Source organism: Parastagonospora nodorum (genome assembly GCF_000146915.1).
Source record: "Parastagonospora nodorum SN15 chromosome Unknown scaffold_16, whole genome shotgun sequence".
Lineage (NCBI taxonomy): Eukaryota > Fungi > Ascomycota > Dothideomycetes > Pleosporales > Phaeosphaeriaceae > Parastagonospora > Parastagonospora nodorum.
The window spans coordinates 765,862-789,878 of NW_001884564.1; the positions used below are offsets into that span (position 1 = coordinate 765,862).

The 24,017-nt window shown below is 50.9% G+C and overlaps 6 protein-coding genes across 6 annotated transcripts; 2 read left to right on the top strand and 4 right to left on the bottom strand.

Annotated features, from left to right (window-relative positions):
* Positions 1–297: 297 nt before the first annotated feature.
* SNOG_10305 (hypothetical protein) lies at positions 298–5,893 on the top strand (the record flags this gene model as incomplete). The annotated part of the gene is made up of 5 exons (XM_001800529.1): positions 298–767; positions 832–1,295; positions 1,564–2,819; positions 2,870–5,272; positions 5,303–5,893. The coding sequence occupies 5 exons, from the start codon at positions 298–300 to the stop codon at positions 5,891–5,893; spliced, it is 5,184 nt and encodes a 1,727-aa protein (XP_001800581.1).
* Positions 5,894–7,463: 1,570 nt separating this feature from the next.
* Positions 7,464–8,079, bottom strand: SNOG_10306 (hypothetical protein; the record flags this gene model as incomplete). Its single annotated transcript, XM_001800530.1, has 2 exons — positions 7,464–7,632; positions 7,709–8,079. The coding sequence occupies 2 exons, from the start codon at positions 8,077–8,079 to the stop codon at positions 7,464–7,466; spliced, it is 540 nt and encodes a 179-aa protein (XP_001800582.1).
* Positions 8,080–8,936: 857 nt separating this feature from the next.
* SNOG_10307 (hypothetical protein) lies at positions 8,937–9,211 on the bottom strand (the record flags this gene model as incomplete). Its single annotated transcript, XM_001800531.1, has 2 exons — positions 8,937–9,125; positions 9,191–9,211. 2 exons carry the CDS (start codon positions 9,209–9,211, stop codon positions 8,937–8,939), a joined length of 210 nt encoding a protein of 69 aa, XP_001800583.1.
* Positions 9,212–9,971: 760 nt separating this feature from the next.
* On the bottom strand, positions 9,972–10,259 carry SNOG_10308 (hypothetical protein; the record flags this gene model as incomplete). The annotated part of the gene is made up of 2 exons (XM_001800532.1): positions 9,972–10,085; positions 10,251–10,259. The coding sequence occupies 2 exons, from the start codon at positions 10,257–10,259 to the stop codon at positions 9,972–9,974; spliced, it is 123 nt and encodes a 40-aa protein (XP_001800584.1).
* Positions 10,260–13,835: 3,576 nt separating this feature from the next.
* Positions 13,836–16,938, bottom strand: SNOG_10310 (hypothetical protein; the record flags this gene model as incomplete). Its single annotated transcript, XM_001800533.1, has 2 exons — positions 13,836–15,115; positions 15,435–16,938. 2 exons carry the CDS (start codon positions 16,936–16,938, stop codon positions 13,836–13,838), a joined length of 2,784 nt encoding a protein of 927 aa, XP_001800585.1.
* A 4,377-nt stretch (positions 16,939–21,315) lies between these two features.
* On the top strand, positions 21,316–22,647 carry SNOG_10311 (hypothetical protein; the record flags this gene model as incomplete). The annotated part of the gene is made up of 1 exon (XM_001800534.1): positions 21,316–22,647. The coding sequence occupies one exon, from the start codon at positions 21,316–21,318 to the stop codon at positions 22,645–22,647; it is 1,332 nt and encodes a 443-aa protein (XP_001800586.1).
* Positions 22,648–24,017: the final 1,370 nt, after the last annotated feature.

Below are 24,017 nucleotides of genomic sequence, written 5' to 3' on the forward strand. Positions count from 1 at the left end.
GTTTGCTCTGCGGTGTTGACTTGGGCGATGCGAGCTCTAGCGGTCACGTGACAAACAACAAAGTCGATGATAGAATCTGTCCACACTGCTCCTGGCTAAGCACATGAAAATCTATAGGTGCTACTGGCAGCTTATGTGGGTCTGCAGCGGCACAGATGTAGTAGGCGCTAGCAGCCAACGGCTCGAGCAAACGCTCACTCAGTATCTCCAGCCCTCCGCCGCCAGGACATTCTCGTTCACACTCCACGCTCCGCGCCTCAAGCTTTGTACGGCTTTTTGCCATTACATACCGCGGGCATGGCGCGACCCAAATCGAATTTCCAGGCAAAAGCAAGTGGCACGCCTCAAGCAAAGCCGACTGCTGGGTCAAAGAGAAAAGAGCCGCCAACTGCCGCAAGGCCACGACTAGACAAGAAGTCAAAAGCGGTCAAGGATACAACCGGCAGGCGGAAGAATTTCAATGTACCTGTCGAACTCCCCGACCTCAAACATCTTGGTCTAGAAATTCCTGGTCTCACTCTCGACTTGGAAGACCTGGGCATCACGATTGATCACACTACCGTGAACACGACTCGGTTCTTAAAGCTAGTTCAGGACACTGGTCTGACCGTCAATACAATTCGCAAGTACACACCACCCACCAGTGAGGCACGCCATGTGCTGGAACTACCACTCTATGATGCGGACATGCGGTTGTACCAACTTGATACGGAATCTGTCGCTCTTGTCGATTGCACGCAGCCCGATGGTACGACTGCTCGATGCTGGTAAGATTTCTCAGGCAATGTGTTCTTCTGAGACATGCGCTGATTCAGGACGTGAATTTTCTAGGCAAATGACCGCCACGAACATTCATGGCGCAGAACCGAACAAGCCGATCGAGTTGTATCAAATCCACATCAGGAACATCAAAATCTTTCGAAACTCGAGACCAGTCGTAACAACCTGCCCCAATTGCACAAAAGACGGCTTGCAAGCTACTTGCGACAGGATGCATCCCTGCGGCACCTGTGTCGATGCCGGCAGGGGCGACAAATGCAAGAAAGAGATGGACAAGCGCATTGCGAAGCAAACAAAGGGTAATTTGGCCAGAAAGGTAGCCTACGCCAAAAAGCATGCGAACCTGCCGAGGTGGAACATGCTCACCGACAGCGTATGCAAAGATCGTGACCAGATTTTGAAACTCGGGGAGATCACGGTCAACATTATGAACAGGGTCCCCATGGACCTCGAAATCGATCAGTGGTACGCAAACCAAGGAGCTCCACTTGCAAGGAGCTTCATCATCGTCACGAGTTTGATGCATTGGGAAAGACCACAATTATCCACAGCTCGATCTCGCGACTCTATCCCCCGGTGCACGATCTTTGGAGTAGCAGCGGGCTCAAAGGCTGCTCGCCATGGATTCCTTCACCGGCTAACACCACCTTCTCTTGCAATTCTCTGGGAATGCAGGCTTGCTCCCCCTTACATCCACCCCACGGATGATGGTGCGACGTCATCCCCAGCTTCGTGGCAGTGATGTCGATGCATCAGTCGTGAGCTCTATGCCATATTCGACAGGCTGGCACCTATTTGGTGCTGAGCCAGTGGAAGGAGCACCGGATGAGCTTCGAACCATGCGATATGTGAAACTTAAGAACGAGGAAGAGCGGGTAAGCATCAAAGCTATGCAGATTTTACTTCACGACATGGTTGGAATGGTTGGCAGCAGTAGAGCGCTGGCCAACTACTTCCAGAACAGGAGCAGAAGTCTGCTGAAGTCTTCTAAAGGAATCAGCGACGTAGTACGCAAGAGAACCGTGGCGAGGGGCACGTACGAAGGACCATACGATGGAAAGCAAATACTCAGCCTGCGGAAACGTGGCAGTCGGTTCGAGTTTTTCATCTGCAAAGCCGCTCTGGTTGATCTGGATCTCGATGGATTTGGACCGGACTTCAAGGACTCTTCAGGCGAATGGAATTTCACCATGCTGGGGGTTAAGTTTGGCGCAACGACCCTTGTACATGATCAGGTTTGTCATGCATGGGTGTTTGAAGAATGCCTACGTGCACTGGCCAGAGGTGAGACACTCCTTAACACTCTACTTCTGGTACATGTTGCCATCGACAGAATCGAGCTCGGTCTTCTTACAAGGAAGCAAATTCTCGCCAATTACTGTATGTGCGAGTCTCCGGACGCTCAGCAATGCACAGAGCATGTCTGCATCGTTTGCAAAGCCAATTGGACCTGCGCGGACATGGTGCGGCGAATTGATCAAGACGGTTTGCTTGTTACGTGCGCTGGATGTGCCGGAGTCAATGCGGGCGAGCTCAAAAAATCTCATGCCAGCCTCGATCTACTTGCACAGCTCAAAGTCAACGTCACTACGCTTTACAGAAATGAAAGGCGTTTCCTGGGATCTGCGCCAATTTGGACAATTGAAGAGTTGTCCAATGTTCTTCGCAACAATCACTCAACGGATGACCCGTACTCGTGGACCAGAGGTTACGCACCGAGCCATAACGTGTCGCTGAAGGTTAGATCAGGTCTGCTTTTGGGAACAAACAGATCTGCTTGGCTGGGCTCCGAGCCTTACTCTCTGAGCATCGAGAAGCCACATGGGCGATGGCTTCGCTCAGACCTCAAAGTCTCGCTGCACGATGTTGAAAATATCACGCTGGAGCTGTTTTCGATTAACCTTCTGAAGTCGAAAGACCCCGTGTCGTCACTACCACTGTACAAAGAGGCACTAGAACTCTCTGAGCGTGTAGCTGGGCGACCGCCCTGCGTGGGGTACTACCCTGAAGTTCGCAAAACATGGGCGATAATTGAGCGTGTATGTTACTGTCATGTCTTCCATCAACATGCCGGCTAATTTGATCTCAGGCATACGACAATCAGCGGTTTATCACCCTATTTGTACCTCAGCGAAACAAAGATCGTGTTTTGGACCAGACGCCGGATGTCATACGACGTGCTATAGAGATGGAAAGATCCGGCGTTTGGGATGGAACTCTCCCAGATTCTTTCTCGACGAGAGCGCTCAAAAGGATCTTCAGCACGCGAGCAGACAACCCTAAATTCCTGAAGAATACGGATGGCACCCACAAGTTTGCCATGAACGATGAGTACTGGGATTGGATCTTGATACAAAGGCTTATCAACGAACTCGAGAACGACCGCAGTCAAGGCGGCTTCAACCAACATGGCCTGAAGTTCCCTCGGCTTGGTAAAAACAAGCTTCCGTGGTTCTGGCGTATAGATCATTGCCCAAACGATATCGATGAAGCATGGTTCTTCAGAGAATTCAGCAGTCGGCTGCACACCATGTCGACGCTCTGTGATTCACATCATGCCACAGAAGAGTCGCCCGCTACATTATTGTTGGAGTGTGCTGTTCAATTTCTCGAGAATGGCGGTAAGGATCATCTGTTCGGTTTTGTCATGACCCCATGTCGTGGACACACTTCCACATACTCGTTCGGGCGCGGTGTTACGCGGAAGTTAAATGACGGGGGAGACAAGACCATCCACCCTGGAGATCATTTGAAGACAGGATGCAAGGTCCTACTACCGACGAGCATGAAGAAGGACTATGATATAACGCGGCGCACATTGATCATAGAATGCTGGCCAACGAACCGGTTCCGCTACCGATTCGGTGGCGGACCTGCTCTCATCCCAGTACTGAAGAAAGCAGTGTCCAGCATCGAGCCTACCAAATGGTACAAGCAAATGAAGTCAAGTATTGAAGATTATATGGCAGTACCTCTGCCCGACTCGTACAAGAGAAGGGATGCATGGGCGGCTAGGATTAGATCACTGGATCCAAGACGCACCACGCAACAGCCAGACGACGGAGATGCGACTGATGACGAAGACGCCTTCTTTTTAGACGACGAACAGCTCTTCTTAGCAGAGCAGCTAGCGGGGCTATCCGCCATGAAGACTGCGGCACCGGAGGACCCCGTCGAATGCCATGAGTGCGGCGAAATAGGAGACAAGAGCACACTTTTGGCGTGCACAACAAAAGGTCATACGGAGAGGTTGACGCATTATCACTGTCTCGGTCTAGATCGCATGCCTACAGATACCGTGGCTTGGCCATGCAAGGAATGTGAAGGCGAGTCGAGGCCGTCTCACATGTTCTTGAATCTGAAGAATATTGGGAATACGTGCTGGATGTCGTCCTCGATCCAATGCGTTTACGCAATCGACTCTATGCGTAACCTGATCATGGATGCAAGCAAGGAGCTAGGAAAAGGCCATGGCGATTCTGGCCGCGACACGCGCGCTTGGTTGCCTTCCATTCCACAGAGCCGAGGAGCGGACATTGCAAGCATTTCATCGTCGCATATGCAGAATGTGCAAGAATTCTTGTCCAAACTTCGAGCACTTTTCTCAAAGCTAGGTGATGCATCGCAGGCAATGAGGACAGACGATATCCGGCGCTTCTTTAATGCCCTCTCCTCACTGCACCCATCAGAATGGGTACTTGGTCAGCAGAATGACTCTGCTGAGCTCATGAGTTTTGTGATCATGTGTCTAGTTATGATTACAGACGCATCAGATATCACTTACCGACAACTCAGTGATGAGAGCAAGAAGAAAGAGATACGAGAGCGAGGTCTTCTCTGTGAGCTTGATGGAAAATACTTCGATGACCGCGTCAAGGTCAGTTGCTGTGGTTTCAATTATTGCCGCAGATGTCTTGAGCACTACCTCGATGAACACGACCAAAAGTGCCCAAATTCCGACTGCACTGGATCGTCGTCTACTGCTCAGTCGATCTCACATCTGTCGTCAGATGCCATTGCATGCGCCGCCAAGCTTCCAGGCCTAGCAGAGGCTGCCGTATCTGAACACATAGATTTCATGCGACAAGGCTATGAATCCGAAGTGCACAATGCCTTCTGCCTCCAATCAGTCATGGAGAGTCAGTGCCAAGAACCTGGCTGTGCTCTGATATCTAGGATGTTCACTTGTGATCACCAAATGCTGCTCGACTTCCAAGATCCAAATTCAGACCTGAATTCGTTGTCTGGAATGATGAAGAATTGGCTCAAGACCGAAGTCGATTCTAGCATCCACTGCGTGTCTGGTTGTCGCGCCCATGCAGGCTCTCGTGTCCAGCACAGGCGAATCACCCTCTGTTCAGAATATATATTCATACGCTTTCAACGGGGCGGGATCAGTGATCGGGTGTTATGCGGTGTCGATGTCCCTACATTCCTAGACATGTCGTCTATCGCCGATCTTGCAGGGCTCCCATCTGACCCTGGCCAACCAGTACGTTTGGGTATCCGTCCAATCTATCAGCTCTTCGCCGTGAACATATTCTATCCTCAGGGAAGGGGTGGACACTATGTCACTTACATCCGGAAGAACGACGTTTGGCGGTCATTCGATGACCTAGGTCCAGACATTGCCACTGCAGAACATCCACAAGTCGCTATAAACAAAGGAGGTGTGGTTTATTACGTCCTATACCAACGACTTCCTCAACTCATGCTACCGGTTGACGACAAGAATCAGCAGACGAGTGGGCATGTGCTTCGGAAGGGCGCTCATGTGCCGTCTGAAATCGAGCCATCTGTATTCTGGCAGGACGTGTGCACTTGTGAAGGCTGCGACGACACCTTTGGGAGCGAGACCACACTCCTAACACATCAAGTGGCCTGCATGAAATATCAGATAAGGATCGCTGTTGTAGCTGAGCGCGAGAAGATGGAAATGAAGTTTCGTGACGAGGCGGTGCAGGAGGAGAAGCGCTTGAAATTGTCACTGATTGAAACGATGAGAGTGGTGATGGATGCGGAAGACAAGAAGGCTGCGCTTCAGACGGAAATGGACAACTTGGTCAAACGAGTCAACGAGATTGACGCTGAGATGTACATGGTAGACATGTAGTGGTGATCTGAATAAAATGGTCTCACATCTCTTCTACAAATGGCGAATCAAGCATTACACATCTGAACTGCATAAATGATGCTTACATATACAGCCAGCTCAACACGTCTCAGCGATTATGACAGGTCCTCAGACCAGCCACGAGACGTCATCCTGGCTGCACCTGGAAACATGTCAGTTCCTGTATATTCCTCTAGATCACTCACTGTGCAGCCATAACTAGCCGCTCTGGTGTTGCTCAGCCATGCATTGTCAAATTGGCTGTGCGGATGTTGGCATTCTCTAGTCTGAGCCATTAAATTCTCTCGTAAGCTTCCAGCATCGCAGTCTTACCCCGCCCGACTCAATCGGTATGGCGGTCTCTTATCATATGGATATACCCTCAAGATCCGGGTCGAATATCTTGATACTTTTATCTGTTCTATCGCACAGTATGCAAGCCCGCCGGCCACTATTGTTTTGGCGGTACACGATTCTCATAGATTCTCTAAAGTATTGGTTGGTACACACAACACTTCTGAACCAGATCATACCCAATCTACTATTCAGCCTATGGCAGCTAACTCGGTAGACTCGGACACGTAAGCCTTGCAGAGCAGCCAGACTCGCCTGACTTGGCTGTGTCCCATGATTCACGACCTCACCCCAACCTGTGGCCTCTTCTGTGGAAATATTCTTACTCTTGAGATGGCTGAATGATCCGCCAGTCGTACATCCCTTGGCTGTCCCTCATCTCCGTGGATTTACTGCACACGGCTTCATCTTCACATGGCACAAAGTAAACTTTCCCGTAAGTTTTGCTGACCAGCCATTTTATGAGAAGCAGGCTGTACGTGATCTTCAGGTAATCTTTATTTGTTTCCACCTCTTCCGAGCAAAAGCGCTGCAACGTCCTCGAGAACCCTCATCAGCCCGCCACTTTCCTGAATGCGGGCTGTACGTACGCTTGAATACTTCATTTTCCACAGCCTTGTTTTCCATCATAATATTGTAGCATCCATGAGTAGCTTTGCTAACCCGCCACTCTTTACGCTGCTGGCTGTACGCAGATTCTGCAACTTCGCTACTTGTCACTACCTCTTCTACTCAAGTGCTGCAACATCTATGAGTAACTTTGCTAACCCGCCACTCTTTACGCTGCTGGCTGTACGCAGATTCTGCAACTTCGCTACTTGTCACTACCTCTTCTACTCAAGTGCTGTGTACTCTTCACGAGACATGACTGACCCGCCACTCCAGGACGCGCAGGCGGTGCCTGATAATTTCGACTTTATCACCACACGTTACGTCTTCCATGTCACTTGCCACAGCTGGCTATCGAACTCAGGTTGTTCAGCCATTACCATTGAATTTGGCGGGTTTCGTTATTGCGAGCTTCATTGGAGCTGCAGCATCTTCTACGTAACTCAAGGGAGCATTTGTCGATGTGCCATAGACCAGCCAAACTATACGACATCTGGCGGTATCTCTCAAAGGTAGGTTCACTATGGTCCGCTGCATATTCCGTTTGATTTGATATAGTGTTCCAACATTCAATCCTAGCCAGCCAATGTCCTACAACCTGGCGGGTTCACTCTCCATAGATTCTCTGCGGGACCCCAATCACTTCGCGCAGGTGCCCACCGGATTCCTTCCAAGGCGCGATGACCAGCCAGTCTCGTTTGACCTGGCGGACCTCGCTCTCCATAGATTCTCTGCAGGACCCCAACCACTTCGCGCAGGTGTCCACCGGTTTCCTCCTAAGATGCGATAGCCAGCCAGTCTCGTTTGACCTGGCGGACCTCGCTCTCTATGGATTCTCTTCAGGATTCTGACCACTTCATCCAAGTGATCATCGCATTCTTGTCGGGGCGCGATGACCAGCCAATTTCCTGAGACATGGCGGTTCTCACTCTCCATGGACTCTTCTCAATACCTGACCAGTTCATGCAAGCGATAACCAGATTCTTTTCTGGGGGCGATGACCAGCCAGTCTCGTAGTATGTGGCGGCCACCACTCTCCACGGATTCTTTGCGGAATTTCGACGACTTCGTGCAGGGTAGCGATCGAAATCTTTTCGGGGAGCGATGGCCAGCCAGTCCCGGAGTTCCTGGCGGTAATCAGGTATGAACATGAGGCTTCGGGGCTCAAAGACTTTTCCACCTCTTTGTTTTTGTGTCAATCTTGTAGATTGTTGATCCGCCATTGTGACGACGCTTGGCGGTGCTTGACTTGTGTAGCTCACATGCCAATCATTGCGTTTTTCTTCTACCTTGTGCGCCTCTTCCACTCGCAGGCTACTGGTCAGCCACCTCGAGAAGCCTTTGCGGTGCATCCAGACGTAAAGCCACTATAACAGCCTTCCTTTTTGTATTTGTTCTATACTTGGTTATTCAATAGAAAATTGAAAGCCAGCCAGTACATTCATACATGGCGGTTCCTGTGATTCGAAGTTGTTGAAATGCTTCACTATACAATATTCGAAGCCGCCAAAAACCTAAAGCTATGGCTGGCATGAGTGTATGAATGGTCAATGATAGTTGCATGGGTAATGTTGGTAATTCTACGTCGGACAGCCTCCGTAATCAAGGATGGCGAAACTGGAGCTTCGTACTTCTTAGGGACAGCTCCTCTTGGAAAATTGCCAAGTGAGGCGATCAGCCGTGGTAGCCGTAAACGGCTGTTCAACAGGTCTGAGTCCAGGTAAGGGTAAAAGGATAAGTGCTGCATCGGCTCTGGAAGAGATCTTAGAGGTGAGTGAAACCAGAAATCTATCATTGGGCAGCAGTGAGTCCGTGAGTCTTTCTTCGTGGCGGTAACGGCGCCGCAAGATGGGCTGCATATGCACTCACCCTGCTTGTGTATAATTAATTCTCCTTCCTAATTGTATGGGGAAACAGCCGAGTCGATTACCCTTGGCTGGATAGCATGCGCAAAGTTGCCTGACACCATTAGGATCACGTTGCAGCTTCGCACGTGAACAAAACCTCCGCACACAAGACACCCTGATCATTTTACATGTATCTGATCATCTGCCATGGTAAGCCAGCCCAATATACATGCCTATGGCTGGTAATAGGACTCTATGCATATCGCAATTATCATATTGAGGCGTAGTGGGCCAGCCATCGAGTTCTTACACGGCCGCTGAGCCAGAAATGCAAGTTCGCGCTTTCCAATGATATTGAGGTCATGTGCCAGCCATTTGCTTTGCTCGAGGCTTTCTATTTCGACACGATAACATATTCTGGTCTTGTATAATTTTCATTGCTACTTTCTACACAATTCACCCCGCGGGTTTGAACATTTACACATACCCTAGTCTTTACTTCCGACATTATTTATTTGTTCGGACCGCCATGTTATGCTCCCCTGGCTGATGACGCACATTGATTACACTTTTCCAAGCATCTGTATCTAGTCAGCCCGCTACAAAGTGCTATCTTAGCTAGCTATTATGTTTGACCCATAACTTCGCTCTTGTAAGAAGTCATTGGAAGATCCGCCATACTTTTCAAATCTGGCTGACCGCAGCCTCTTATTCTATCCGCTTAGTTATTTGTAGTTTCTACTAATCCGCCGCAGTGCAATTGGCTAGGCTGATCATTATATCACATTCGCATCTATGTTTGTATGTCATCACTCCAAACAGCCCGCCAGATGACACGTACCCAGGCTGGACGCTACCTTATATCTATATCTAGCTTTCATTTCTTCATCGTTAACGGTCCGCCGAAATGTGTAGTCTTGGGCTGAACGCCTTGTAGTTCCTATTTATGAACTCGCAACTCGTCAGCCAATATCCCGCCAAGGTAGATCTGCTAAAGCTGGTTGCCTCACTGTGTATTCCTTCTTCTCCTTCCTACTGCCATTCAAGACCCGCCAAACAAACACAGCTCGGCTCGCTGCTCCAATGGAAAACCATCTTCTTCTTACACTCCATTCAATTCGGTAGTACACCTAGACAGGCGCAGTATGGTTGTGTAACATGGTAAAGTTCCCTTCTTGAGAATACTGACATTTAATTGAATAGGAATTGCCGCCAAACCGGGTCTTCTAGGCTGCATCAGGTAATCCTTTGTACCTTCTGCCGCGGTCTTACAAATGCAACAGCCCGCCGAGGTAGTTATAGCCGGCTGCGATTCGGGGTTCTTCGCCAACATCATTTGCATCTCCACGAACTCCGCCACCCGCCAAACTGAGAGTTTCTGGCTGTCCAAATGTAGATCTTGCTGCTGCTTACCGCATTCCACGACTTCAGTGAGTGCGCCAATACGCCTGTATTAAGCTATGCCAATGCTGGGTGTTTACACGCACTCTTCGCAAACCCGCCAATACGCTCAACCCTGGCTGGGTAGACAGAGCAGCTGTTCATACCTCGCACATCTTGAAGTTCATGCGAGAGCGATCGCCTTTCTCTCTCACATCTCGCAGGTCGTGCAAGCCCGCCAATAAAACTCACCTCGGCGGAGTGTAATGATTAGATGTTATTTTATCTTACAATTTGTACACGTTGCGAGTCCGCCAACAAGTCGAACATTAGCTGTAATTAGTATGCATCTACAATTTTTTCCACCATTTGACGAACGTTGCAAGCTCGACAAAAGCCTTCATCTTGGCTGGCCGTCATGAGTCCTTATATTCCCCATTTCTTGCACAATGTGGCTGAACCCGCCACACGATATTTGCATAGCGGGCCGCGCTATATTTACAGCATGGTCTCTGGTCTTTTTGGCTTGCGATGGTCCGCTGTTGCACCTATGCTTGGCTGTTTGTTAGAACCATAACTACGACTTAACATCTGTCTTCTGATTTGGTATTGTTGTAGGTCAGCCGTATCATGCATACTTGGCTGGTCTCTTTACCCCAGAAAAGTGTGTTCTTGCTATCAAGTTGCCTGCAGCCCCGCCTCGTTTCTTACTTATGGCTGTTCGTTATCTAGCATGGTACATTTTTTTTCTTGCAGGATAGCTCCTACTGTACCGCCGAGCACCCACGAGCCTGGCGGTGTGAAATACATCGAACTATCTGAAGCGTCAGAAGAGCTCGATGTACCACTCGTATCAAGCTAGTACAGACAGCCGGATGATGATACTTTGGCGGGGCTGTCAAATGTTTGTTATCTCTATGGAATATGCGGACGAGAAATGTTGGCAGGATATTCACAGCCAAGCCAAAGGCATTTGGCTGCATAACAAAGTTCAAATACCAGGTTCGTGGACACAAGTCTAGACTATTGACACAGCAAGTGCAGCCACGCAGGAGGGACCTGGCGGGTAACTCTTCCCAGTCAGAGCTCAGGATCAAGCAAACTTGACGACATTGACACAGCACGAGCAGCCACATAGGAGGGACCTGGCGGGTAACTCTTCCCAGTCAGAGCTCATGAGCAAGCAAACTTGACGACATTGACACAGCACGAGCAGCCACGCAGGAGGGACCTGGCGGGTAACCCTTCCTGGCCGAATCTCGTGAGCAAGTAATCCCAAAGACGATGACAGCACTGAGAGCAGCCACGCAGGAGGGACCTGGCGGGTAACCCTTCCTGGCCGAATCTCGTGAGCAAGTAATCCCAAAGACGATGACGCACTGAGAGCAGCCACGCAGGAGGGACCTGGCGGGTAACCCTTCCTGGCCGAATCTCGTGAGCAAGTAATCCCAAAGACGATGACGCACTGAGAGCAGCCACGCAGGAGGGACCTGGCGGGTAACCCTTCCTGGCCGAATCTCGTGAGCAAGTAATCCCAAAGACGATGACGCACTGAGAGCAGCCACGCAGGAGGGACCTGGCGGGTAACCCTTCCTGGCCGAATCTCGTGAGCAAGTAATCCCAAAGACGATGACGCACTGAGAGCAGCCATGGAAGGAATGTTTGGCGGGTAACTCTTCCTGGCTGAAGCTCATGAACAATTAAGCTTGAAAATGCTGAAGCACAGAGATAAGCCACGCGAAATGTGTTTGGCGGGTAGCTCCCCCCAGCCGAAACCCACGAAGTGAGCTTCATGAAGTAAGCGTATTGAAGACAGCCAGCGCCGACCCGCTCGGCTGTACATAAGGAGCGAATATTTACTATTGTATTGCATGGAAGAAATCGTGAATACTTTACAGACACACGTTTCATGTCTTGGGTGGCGGAACCTCTTCGGAGCCCATATGCATGGAAAACATCATGTGCACATTGTAGACAGCCAAAAATAAGAGGGCTGGCGGTGGGACATCCAGAGAGGCACAAGCCGTGCGATCAATCATATTCACCTTGAAGCACTATGGACAGCCAAACGGTATCTGTTTGGCTGGGAACTTCGCGTGATATGTATGGCACAAAGAATCCATCGATAACAAAATCGTCCTAGTGGACAGCCAGTAACGAAGGATTTGGCGGCAGACTGTTTCCTAAAGACAAAAGCAGTGTTTCCCGTCCTCCGCTCATTGAGGCACTGTGAACAGCCGGTCTACATTTGTTTGGCGGATGACTTCTCATAACATATACGGTATGAGGAACTTGTCGACGACAGCCGTCCTGGTTGTCAGCCGATCGATACTTATCTGGCGGGGAACATCGCGTGATGCATATGGCTTGAAGTTTTCTTCTACATATGAGTCATCTTCACGGGCAGCCCATTAATGTTTACTTGGCGGATGACTTCTCGCAATACATACGGTGTGAAGAACTCGTCAACATCAGCTGTCTTAGTTGTCAGCCGATCGATAAGTATTCGGCGGGGAACGTCGCGTGATATATACGGCCTGGAAGATTCTTCACGTTTTAGCCATCTTCGTGGACAGCCAATCCATGTGTGTTTGGCGAATGACTTCTAGTAATAAGTGCAAGTATGACAAACTCTTTGGCAGCGCATCCTTCTTTGTGGACAGCCAATTGACGCCTACTTGGCGGGGTTTGATGAGAAAGCCATCTTGACATGTGTGGTACGGGGAAATCATCAACAACACGACCGTCTCAGTGGACAGCCAATTGACGCCTACTTGGCGGGGTTTGATAAGAAAGCCATCTTGACATGTGTGGTACGGGGAAATCATCAACAACACGACCGTCTCAGTGGACAGCCAATTGACGCCTACTTGGCGGGGTTTTATGAGAAAGCCATCTTGACATGTATGGTATAGGAATGTTTTAACAAATATAACAGTCCCAATGAACAGCCAGTTGAGATCAGCTTGGCGGGGTTTGACAGGAAGGTCATCTTGCTACGCGTAGTATGGGACATTTCTCAACGACACAGCCATCTCAAAGGACAGCCAACGGTGCGAGCGAATGCTGGCAAGAACACTTCATATTGACAGAGTCTTCATGATACACGATGTTCTTGGGAAGGCTCATTGATGCAGAGGATATATTTTGTAAGAGATATGAGAAGCTATGTCACCCGCCAGCGCTTCCGTCTCTGGCTGTCTTTCACATCAGTTTCGATGCAAACGCCCCCGAAGATTGATCAATGGATGCAGCCAAGCTTGCTATAGAACCGATGTTCCATGTGAGATATGCTGTAATGCAGATGAAAAGGATAAATCAAAAACTTGTTACCATCATGCCTGTTCCGAAAGTAGCACCGCCGCAGGGTATACGACTTGGCGGTCTGCTGCACGGGATATTCATGTTTGAGGCATGGAACATCGTGCAGGTCCTCGACTGAGGACAGCCGTCGCACAGCCCGCAGAGTGTACCTTGGCTGAAGCATCTGGAAAGGGAGATAAAAGAAAGCAGACGCAAAAAGACTTTTGTATGGAGAATCGTTTGGATGCCAGCCAGACATGGTAACTTTGGCTGTTTTGCCTTCCCGGAAAAGTGGTGCTGCCATCGTAGAGTATACTGGCGGCGAGATGGAGGAGGTGTCCCCAGATGACTATCTAGAAAAGTAGGTGAGTTTTAGGAAGACATGAATGTACATCGGGAAGAACTTACGGCTGGTACCAGTGGCGGCACGTAGGGTGCGAGTGAAAGACTCACATATTCAACTCTATGTTGTTGTTCTCAACGTATCGCAACTTCTTCCGACCCCCATAAGGAATATACTCCTCGACTTCTTCTGCCTCAGCAAAAAGATCTTGGAATTCTACCGGTTCAGCCATATCATCTTTGGCTCCTTCTTCTTCTGCCTCAGCAAAAAGATCTTGGAATTCTACCGGTTCAGCCATATCATCTTTGGCTCCTTCTTCTTCTCCTCCATCAGCATCAGAGTCTGCTGCGAGTTCCTGTTGGCCATTCTGTTTCTCGTTTCCTTGCTTGATCTTCTTCGAGCGGGATGGAGCAGGGGTGGTAGGCGCAGCCTTGCGTTTCCTAGCTGGCTGGCGGACGATTGGGTCCTCTGACAGCTCATGTAAGCTGCTTGAGGTCAGGCGTTCAGCTTTGGGTTTGCGGCCCTTGACCGCGGAAGCTGAGTTCTCTGGTGCTGTTTTCCGAGCTACATCGAGTAACAAGTTTTCTAGACACCCTGATCGATGAAATTCTTCAACATCGGCTCGAGTGAACCAATCTTTCTGTATGTCGAACTGCTGCTTCTTCAAAATACCTGAATTTTCGTACTCGTCGATCTTCTTTATCATCTTGACCACCGTACTGTCAAAGTAGCCTTTGATGTCGCTGGTATCCCACAAGTGGCGGATCCGGTTCTGGTGGAATTCCTCAATGTTTCCGAAGTCTTTGTCAAAATTCTTGATCACACCAGGGAGCCTTCCGCCGTTCTCAAGTTTTCGTGTTCCATCCGTGAAATTTGGTTTGAGAATGGCTTGTCCCTTTTCGTTCTTCCTGAGGTACCGGACCGGATCTGTCGCCTTACTCTTCTTAGCCATTTCACCAATCTTCCCACTCGCAACAGCCTTCTGAATATGAAGTGGCACTGATCGGCGAGCTCGAGTAAAGGTACTTCCCAGCGACCAGACCGATGTATCTCCTTGTATGACGATATTAGGAAAACCGAGATGATTGGGCTGTGTTGTTGGGTTCAGCGTTTTATCCATCTTGCAAATCAAGCCATCTTCGTTGATACCCCAGCCTATTCTGAGGATATAGACTCGAGTACCGGGCGGTAAGTAGATGTCGACACTCTTCCAGTCCTGGTGGTTGCAATCACCGCAATTGCCCACGTCTCCAGAACAGAGGACAATCCACCCTGAGCCATGAGACGCTTCGCAATAATGAGCGAGCTTTCTGCTCATTGCGCCCCAGGCACTGGCATCGACGTCTGCCATATCCTTCGCACACTCAGGCCAGATCATACCGATGTCTGTGTATAGCTTGCGACCATCGGATGTCGCCCATGTACGTTAACATGTCTGCGTCTGTTGCATCAAACATGTGGATGACTCCATTCCTCGAGTTTTCACGGAAGAATTGTCTGCGCTCCGCTGGTGATTTCCTTGCACGACTCGTTTTCTTCTCAGGCACAGGGGTTCCTTTTCCAGTATTGGATCGTGGTGTGTCTTCCAGCTGTTCTCGATTCATGGATGCGTCATCCCCATTCAGCTCAGTCTTGATTTTGACTATTGACTCTGTTGCTGGAGTGCTTGATGGTTTCCGATCTGGGGGCGGCATTCCCAAAGTACGATCAGCAAGGCGGCCAACTTCCGACAACATCAATTTCATTTCTGGATCCGCTTCGTATTCCTCGCGGTATTGCAGTCGGATCTTCTCCGAATAGGTTGTGCCGTCTTGCCTTGACATTGCAGCGCTGATGAGCTTTGCAGGAATGTCGTAAGGAGAGCAGGTCATACCTGCAATCTCTGCCACCACTCTCTGCAAGGCTTGACAGGCCTCGCTTCCGATGCTTTCCAAAACCTTTGCAACCTCTTCAGGGCCTAAAGTTCCAGTCGGATTCGGGTCGAATGTTGTACCATCCAGCTTCATTGCCATTGGAAGTCGGCGATATGGTATGAGGAGAAGATGATGCTGAGCTACGCCAAGCGTTGCTTCAATATCAAACATGGTGTTCTTCACGCTCCCGGCAAGCTGATTCCTGGCGGCTTTGTTGAACTCCTGTTTCCAATCTTGCATCATCTTCACTTTCTCAGCAGCTTGATCTGCCTGCACGTCTTTCCTCTGAGGAGCGGCGGTCGTGTTCGTGGGTCCTTCGCTCTTCTTCGTTGACTTCCGCTCATCGTTCGGAAGAGACAGCGCAACGGCTTTCTTCGAATCTTGAGAGACAGTTGATACCAGCGCAACTTCAGCAATAGTATCCTTGGGCTTTCCGTCATCATCGCCCTGATCTTCCGCAGGCTGGGCAATGACTTCCTGTTCATCAGATTGGCCCTTGCTGGTCTGCGTGGTTTCCTTGTTGTCGAGTGGCAACTCCACGTCTGCGCTTGCACCAAGTTCCGTCTCTTCCTGTTCGCTTTCGTTGATCATTCCTGGCCATCCCCCCAACTCCATGACCCGGACTTTGAGCGCAGTCTTCTCGCGCTCATACTTCTGGAGCGTGCTTTGGTGTCTTCCTTCCAGAGCCTTCATTCTTTCTTCTGCGGCTAACCATCGATGTCTGAGAAGATTGAAATCTATGTTCCTCGTTTCAAGCTCCTCCATCAGATGTTCGTGATTCGACCGCAGCTGGGTAAGGTTCCATCCCTCGATAAAGCCTTTCTTTTCGTCCTTGTCCACGAAGATACCACCGCCTTTGGCAGCGCTTTTCAAAATTTCCGGATAGTATTTTGCTGGGATGGGATCGTACGATGGATGGTAGGGATTCAATGACGAGTCCGATGAATCTTTGCAAAGATACTGGTCCCAAGTTGTCAACTTCTCTGGGTGGAGGATGCCATCATCGGTGAAGCTCTTCCTCAGCTTTTCTACAGAGGATTTGGGATGGTGTGGCCAATAGGTTCCGTCCACGATGACGCCGCCGCTCTTCGTCGCGCGTTTCTGGTATCGGCGAATAGCTTCAGCAGTTGGAGCTTGGAGGTATGGGTTGCGAACTGGTGCTGCTTTCGACTCTCTTGTCGCAGTTGCAGGCTCTTCTTCGTTCTTGTCGGACTTGTTCGCGTCCTTGAAACTTGATCGAGGTGGAGCAGCTGCGGTCGGTAGCCCGCCATCTCCCACCTCACTCGGCTGCGCCATGGAGGGCGATGGGTGTGCTCTTCGTATGCTGCGGTTGCTGTTGAAGTAGTATTGATTGTCCTGAGGGTTCGTGGCTCGACGTCGAGCTCGCTGTGATCAGAGTTGGTGTAGAAATGATGGAGGTGAGAAGCAGCAGCCTGTTTATATGCGCTTCGAACAAGCCATTGCGGGGCTTTCAAGTGAGAGCAGCCGTATATACACAGGTAAAGCTGTTCAACAAGCCTGAGGCAAAGGGATGCGGGAATTACAGGTGAGGCGAGAGATGAGCAGGATCTGTTTTCATTGTATTCTACATTCTTGGAGCCGTGAGAGCGCTCCGCAAGGCTTGCTCTTGAAGGCACCTGCAGGTCGTCAGTGATTTCTCGCATGCGCGATTCGTTAACTAATTACTTGTATTTCTTTCTAGAACTTGAGCGTCAGCAGGCGTCGATGTGCTAGCTATTTAGGCAGTCATCATAGTAGTATGCGATCACATTTAAAGGGTCTTTCTTTAGTGTCTATTAATAGAGGCAGTTAGCTGGTGTTGTGTTGTTTGAATTGCTTTGCGAATGGTGGAGGTGTGCGTGAAGGAGTTGGGGTTGTGGGAACCACGTGTATGTCGGTTTCCCCGCAGCGCGACCACCACGCGGTGTCCCGCAGCAGTAAACAGCTACCCCGCCTCAAAACACCAAGCTCCATCGCGAACTGCGAGATGCACTTACGAGAACGTTCGTGACGGCTACGATGCTCGCTTCTGCTAAATGCGCGGCTGCAATATTGGCACCTGGAGGTCGTCAGTGATTTCTCGCATGCGCGATTCGTCGACTGCTTACTTGTACTTCTTTTCTGGAACTCGAGCGCCAGCAGGCGTCGATGTGCCGGCCATCTAGGCGGTTGTAACGGTGGTATGCGATCGTGGCCGGGTGTGGTTGATGCAGCGAGATGTCTCGACGGCCGTCGCGCGAGGGGCGTTAAAGCGTGTTGGTGGTGGGCGTGGAACGGTGGCTCGCGAAATCTCTCATTCCGCGGAATTGCACACGAGGGATAGCTAAAGGTCGGTTGAGGGATGATACAGATATGCGACGGCGCGGTAGAGATGCGCCCGCAGTTGATGAAGCGTGGGGATGGTGATGGGATGGGATTCGGAAGCTGCTGTGCGAGCGCGGAATAAAGGAGGGAGAGGGGCGCTCAAGGCGGGCACTCGACCTCTCGACGAGCGCCCGTGCTTTGAGCCTCACACCAGCCATCCACCCCTGCCGTCTGTCGCTCCGAAAGTGTGAATATTACACTACGAATGCCACCGCTGCGTTCCAATTACGCGCTGTTAATAATACGCCATTAACTGCCACACTTTGCTTTTGCGCCGCGGAGTGCGTCGCTCTTGCCCTGTCAGCTCAACCGAGCAAGGCACAATGTTCATCACATTGCTTGCAATGCATCCAATCCTCCATCAACACTCAACCCCCTCACCATCACAACACATTGCTGGACCGTCCCGGGGCCTCTGTGGAGCAACTGGTGCTGCTAGTACCTGGCAACCCGCTGTCCAACCGCTCTTCCACCTTTGGAGGAAAGTCGCCGTGCTACGTCCCGTCGGCGGAGAATTGGCCTGCTCAACGACTAGCTGTCACACCGAGGTCAAGAAAGAGCGGTAAACACCTGTCAAACTACCCTCTACCTTTACCTCTACAAGGCGTAGTCTGCGCTGCGCTACTTATCAGATGCATCGAGTGCATACGAGCACTCACCGCCTCACTTTTGCCGACCGTTCCATACACAGCTTCAATACTGACACACACACAACGTGCCACCACCACCACCCCTCTTCTGCTGGTCTGTGTCCATGACGGAGGGGCGTGAAAAAGGGGCAGCCCCCCTCGTCTTCTGGAATGACATGACGAAACGAGGGCGTGCCACGTCCGTCCTCTGATCGGAAGTTGCACGATCGCCCTTGTCATTCTGGAAATTAGTTCGAGGAATCTGTTCCTGGAAACCTGGACCCATAACTGCGGGGCTAAGTCCCCGTCCCCCGCGACCCCACTTGGCTCCGGTCCATGGCTGCGTCAGAATGTTAGTGGATATGCGGCAGCTTCCAAGTCCAGGTCGCGCTCTATAGCTGCGAGTGTGGATGCTCTCGCTAAAAGCGCGGCGGTTGCGGAAACCTATCTGATAACCGAATGGTGTCCTCATTAGGCGACAGCCTGATGCCGACAAGTGCTCAACGAGGGGCACAACGCTCGCGCCAAATATGAGGTGGCTGGTAAGGCAGGGATGCACTCGACGGGGACTGCGGATTGCGGAATAACCGAGCGACGGCGCATGTTTGACTCAGTCACGTCCAGACCACCGAGACTCGTTCCGTGTGACTGTTCGGCTCTCAGTATGTTGGAACGCGAGACATGCGTTTCTTCGAGTCGTTCGACCTCATCCGAGCTGCGACAAACTGCCGAAATTCCTGCGCGCTGTGTATGGATTCTATACACTATCGGCGTGTCTGGAAGTTGAGGTTGTCTAACCCCAAAACTTTTGCAGTACTTCGTGGCGTACTAATAAGCTATCGAAGCTCTTCAGGTTCACACATGGCGTTCCAAATGGACTCTCATAGTACTCAGAGTTCCTCCAAGCCTACACGTGCCGCCGACGAAATTAGACTTGCTGAACAGCCCTGCATGTAGGTTGTGGCCGTTGTATCATACAAGAGCTAGCAGAGGATCCTCTACTTAACTAAGCGGTCGAGGTGAACGGGAGGCACGACTTCTTCCTTCGAAGAATTGAAAAAACTATCCTACAATGAGCTCACACATACTTGGGTACGGCTACATCTTACCCTCTAGTGAAATTATCGGCTGTTCCTATATGCTCACTACAGATATCAGCTCCAGGTCGAGCAATAGTTCGCAGTCACGCCAGTATTCTCCCGCCTGGACACTGCAACCACAGGGCATTCAGGATGTTGTGAAACTCAGGTCAGAAGTGCTACAGTACAGCCTGATTAGCTTCAGTATGTCAATAGTTTCCATAAGCCGCCCCTAGATTCCACGAAATTCTCCAGGAAGATCAATCAGTACCCATGGAATATTGCTAGCACGACCATCGAGCGATTTTTTTTTGCTCGCCTTGTCTACATTATCTCTTTCTTCTTCCCCTCTTCGTCGAGTTGTCGCTAGGTGACGTCCGAGGAGTCATGTCATGAAGAGTCTCGTAATGGCGAAACCCATAAGCTCAGTAGAGTCGTTCTGCTCTCCAAGTACCCGTTCTAATGGATGCAGCGAAGAGAGAGCGGTGAAGGATGGGCGGCCACCGTCTTTCCTAAGTGCCTGCGCATTACAAGTTAACACGCTATAGTTTTAAGGAGTTGGTGCGAGATCTTGCAGGATGGCTGCATGTGACGCTGGGGTACAGAGGACCTGGGAACTACGCGGTTCCGACGACAGCAGGGTAGGCTAATATGAATAGTTTCAGTCATGCCGTTCGCCCGCTAGGCGCAAGCATGCTACTGGGGAAAGCGAGGGCCAGACGTTCTGGGGAGTGGGGTGGCGTGACCGTTACGCACATAAGCCCTGAAAGTATAGACAAGAGTGAGATCAAAGATTATTCCCGAGACCATTCGAAGATCACGTCCTTGGAAAGAGAGGACTTGCATCCCACGCTATTACATACTTGGGTCTGCGTAAACCGTCAATCAAAGTCGGTGAATAAGACGTGGCTCTTTCCTATTCTGTTGGATCAGACTGGGGATATAATGACATTTCGGTCACGACTACGGAAGAATTCTCCCGGCTTGAAGGATCTTGACCGCCTCATAAGCTGGAGCGACGCGAGGAAATTCGCCTGAAAATGGTTTCTTACCTGAGCACTACGATGACGATGGTACCTGCGTAATGCTGACTACTCGGCGCCATTACTCTCTTCACATCACCTGCTCACCACGCACGAACAAAATACCAACAATGACTCCCAATTCTTACGTTTCCTTCACCTCCCCCATAAGCTTACACGCCCAGGTTCGTCAGACCTTCCCTCGGATTCTCCCGTCACCTGCATCATCTGCTCCACTGCGCCTACTCTACCTTCGTATTGTATACCTTGCCAAGCACGTGAACTGGCCACTTACAATCCGTTTCGTGTCGGGATGTGCATATGTACATGTAAAGTTGCCTCATTTGGGCCTCCTTTGGATGTGATTTGTTCTGGATTTGCCTTGTTTACAGCAATGCTCGGCGCCGATATGTGCATGCAGACGGATGCGTGGCATCCACAAACATTCCCGCGCGTCAGCCGCGGATAGTGCCAACGGTCAACGGGCGTTTACACTTGACACCCAGAACGTGGGATGGCATACGACTGGAGTCAGTATATATTGGAGTCGCAAACTTAACTTTTGAGTCAGAACAAAAGATGGCGGCGATACAATACAGACCGAAAGATGGACTCGTCTACGGACGGGATTTATCCGCGAGACCCACTGCGCTACATGCGCCGACGATTTCTTCTCCACATATCCTGATTATTGGCGGAGGTGTCACTGGCCTGGTGAATGCGTGGCTGCTGCTCGACAAAGGCTACCACGTTACGATTCTTTCAAAGGAGTGGGCTACATATGGCAAGACGCAACGCTTGACTTCTCAGATCGCGGGCGCGCTGTGGGAATTCCCTCCGGCGGTTTGCGGACAGCATACCGATGCGATTTCTCTCCAGCGCTCGAAGCCGTGGGCAATGGTGTCTTATCATATATGGGATGCGATCGCTGGCACGGAGGGCCTTGCGGAGCGAGCGGGAGTCAAGATGAGGAAGGCAGATTTCTTCTTCCCGGGGCCGCTAGAGGGGGATGAGGTGCAGATGGCGAGGATGGAAGAAATCAAGGCACAGGGTATACGGGGATTTCGACGGGATCCGGCTCTCGTTAAGGAACGCCGTGTGGAAGCTTCATACGGGGCAGTCGATGCGTACGAACATCTCGCGCCCGTCATCGATACGGATGTGTGCATGGCATTCCTCAAAGATCTTGTCACATCCAAAGGCGCCAGACTCATCACACGAACCATCACCGGCGACCTGTTCGACCAGGAAGCGTCTCTGCTCGCCGAATTCTCCGCAGAAGTCATCATCAACTGCACCGGACTGGCAGCCAACGAGCTGGCAAGCGATAAACTGTGCTATCCCATCCGCGGCGGACTCATTCGCGTCATCAACGACGGCAGTGACTTCCCGAAGCTGAACCAATGTCTTATCGTGTCTGCGGACGCGGTGCACGACTCGAATGAAATTGTCTTCCTGGTTCCAAGGAACGACAACATACTGCTCATTGGTGGCATTGCTGAACCCAACGAGTCTTCACTCGACTTGACGCTGGAATCGCCTATCATCAAGCGCATGCGAGCCCGTTGTGAAGCATTCCTTCCGGATCTCAAGAAAGCACGAGTCGACCCGGAGTATCCAGTAGCACAAGGCCTTCGGCCATTTCGCCCTAAGAATGTGCGTGTAGAGCGCGAGTTGCGATCACATCGAGGAGGAAGGGTTAGTCGGATTGTGCACAACTACGGCCATGGCGGTTCCGGATGGACGTTGTCGTTTGGGTGTGCTGGCGATGTTCTCGCACTGGTGGATGAGGCACTGCTGAATATCAGTTCAAGACCAGTGACAATGGAGACGGTACTGTCGGGCTTGCACACCGAAGTCATGAGGAGCAAGATATCCATGAGCTTGCCTGCAATTCGAGCGAAACTATAGATTACGTAAGGTTACATTGGTGCGTATATAGATACACGATATTAAATGATTCTTTCACACCCAAACTTGATCTTATTCCTGGGCATATAGCCAGGATGACAGTCTAGACTATTTCAACACGCCGGGAATATCGCATGCTCTTCGGTCTCGGTGCTACATCCAGTTCATCAGGATTTAGCAGTAAGCAGGAAGTTGAACCCACAAAAAATGCCCCGCTCAACCAACACGTCGGGGCCTGCCCTGTGATCCCTGAAAGCGTGGCCTGCAAGCTAAGGCATCGCTTATGCCAGCTCTCACCGTCATCTTCGCGAACGAAAGCATGTATGAACTGCAGCCTCATATTCACACATCGTACCATCGCAGCTATACTTCCGCGTTCCTCAGCAGAGGGGCGCTCGCACGACTATTGATTCCCCCCGCGCTAGAACACATTTGCTGCGCTGCACCAGGACAGGGCCCGTGGTTTCAATGGGATTCAAATAGAGGTCCGTCCGCTGGAGAAAAGACGGCTCGCGCCCGCTTGCCGTGTAATCAGCCGGGCCGAGCGAACAAGGCAGTCATCCGCGGCGGTGAAGGTCGCAGCAGTGTGCAGAGTATTTTCAAGGTCCATGTTGCAACGGGCTGCGTGGTCCAATGAGGCAGTTTGCATGGTACTCTCCGTGGCGCGCGCGCACCGGAAACTCGAGCTTGTTCCGATTCCTAACCTATGCAAAACACGTTCCTACAAATAGCACACGGTGCAGTGACATTCCGACGATTGCTATGAAACCCCCGCGGCGTGGTGCGAGTTTCCCACGTGTGCTGTGCAGCGCGGTAGCTATTCGTCAGAGTGGCCATTCTTTGATATCTACGCGGGAGGGAGATTCTGATGGTGGTGGGCCTGCCGCTACGCACATGCCGGCGTCTCACGATCCAGAAAGAAAATGTCCGTCCGCTTCCACGCGATAGCACCAAGCGAGTTTTGGGTATCAGATGGGGCCGCTAGGAGACTTCGAGTGCGCTTCCATCGGGCCTTCTCCCTTCATGTGGCAGGAGGAGATCCTGCACGCTCTGCTTAGAAGCCTCAGCGCAGATCCAGTGTAAGATTTAAAGGCGCATTTTCTTGGGAGAACTGGGAATGGGTTGCGGATTGTATCAGAGGTGGACGAAGTGAGCGCGCTGCAACGGCGAGACGTGCTTTTTTCTTAAAGTCCGTTGTCGTCGTGTTGCACATGTAACGTAGCAGGTCGAGGGTGCAGGCAAGATGCTGGTGTCACGGTGGTGGATGACTTGCAGACGGCCTGGCGGATCCCCATGAAGGTGAAACGAGTCAAGCGGCATACTCTAGAGGTGTAGAATCGCCTCAGGCCCCACCGTCCTCAGGTGATGCT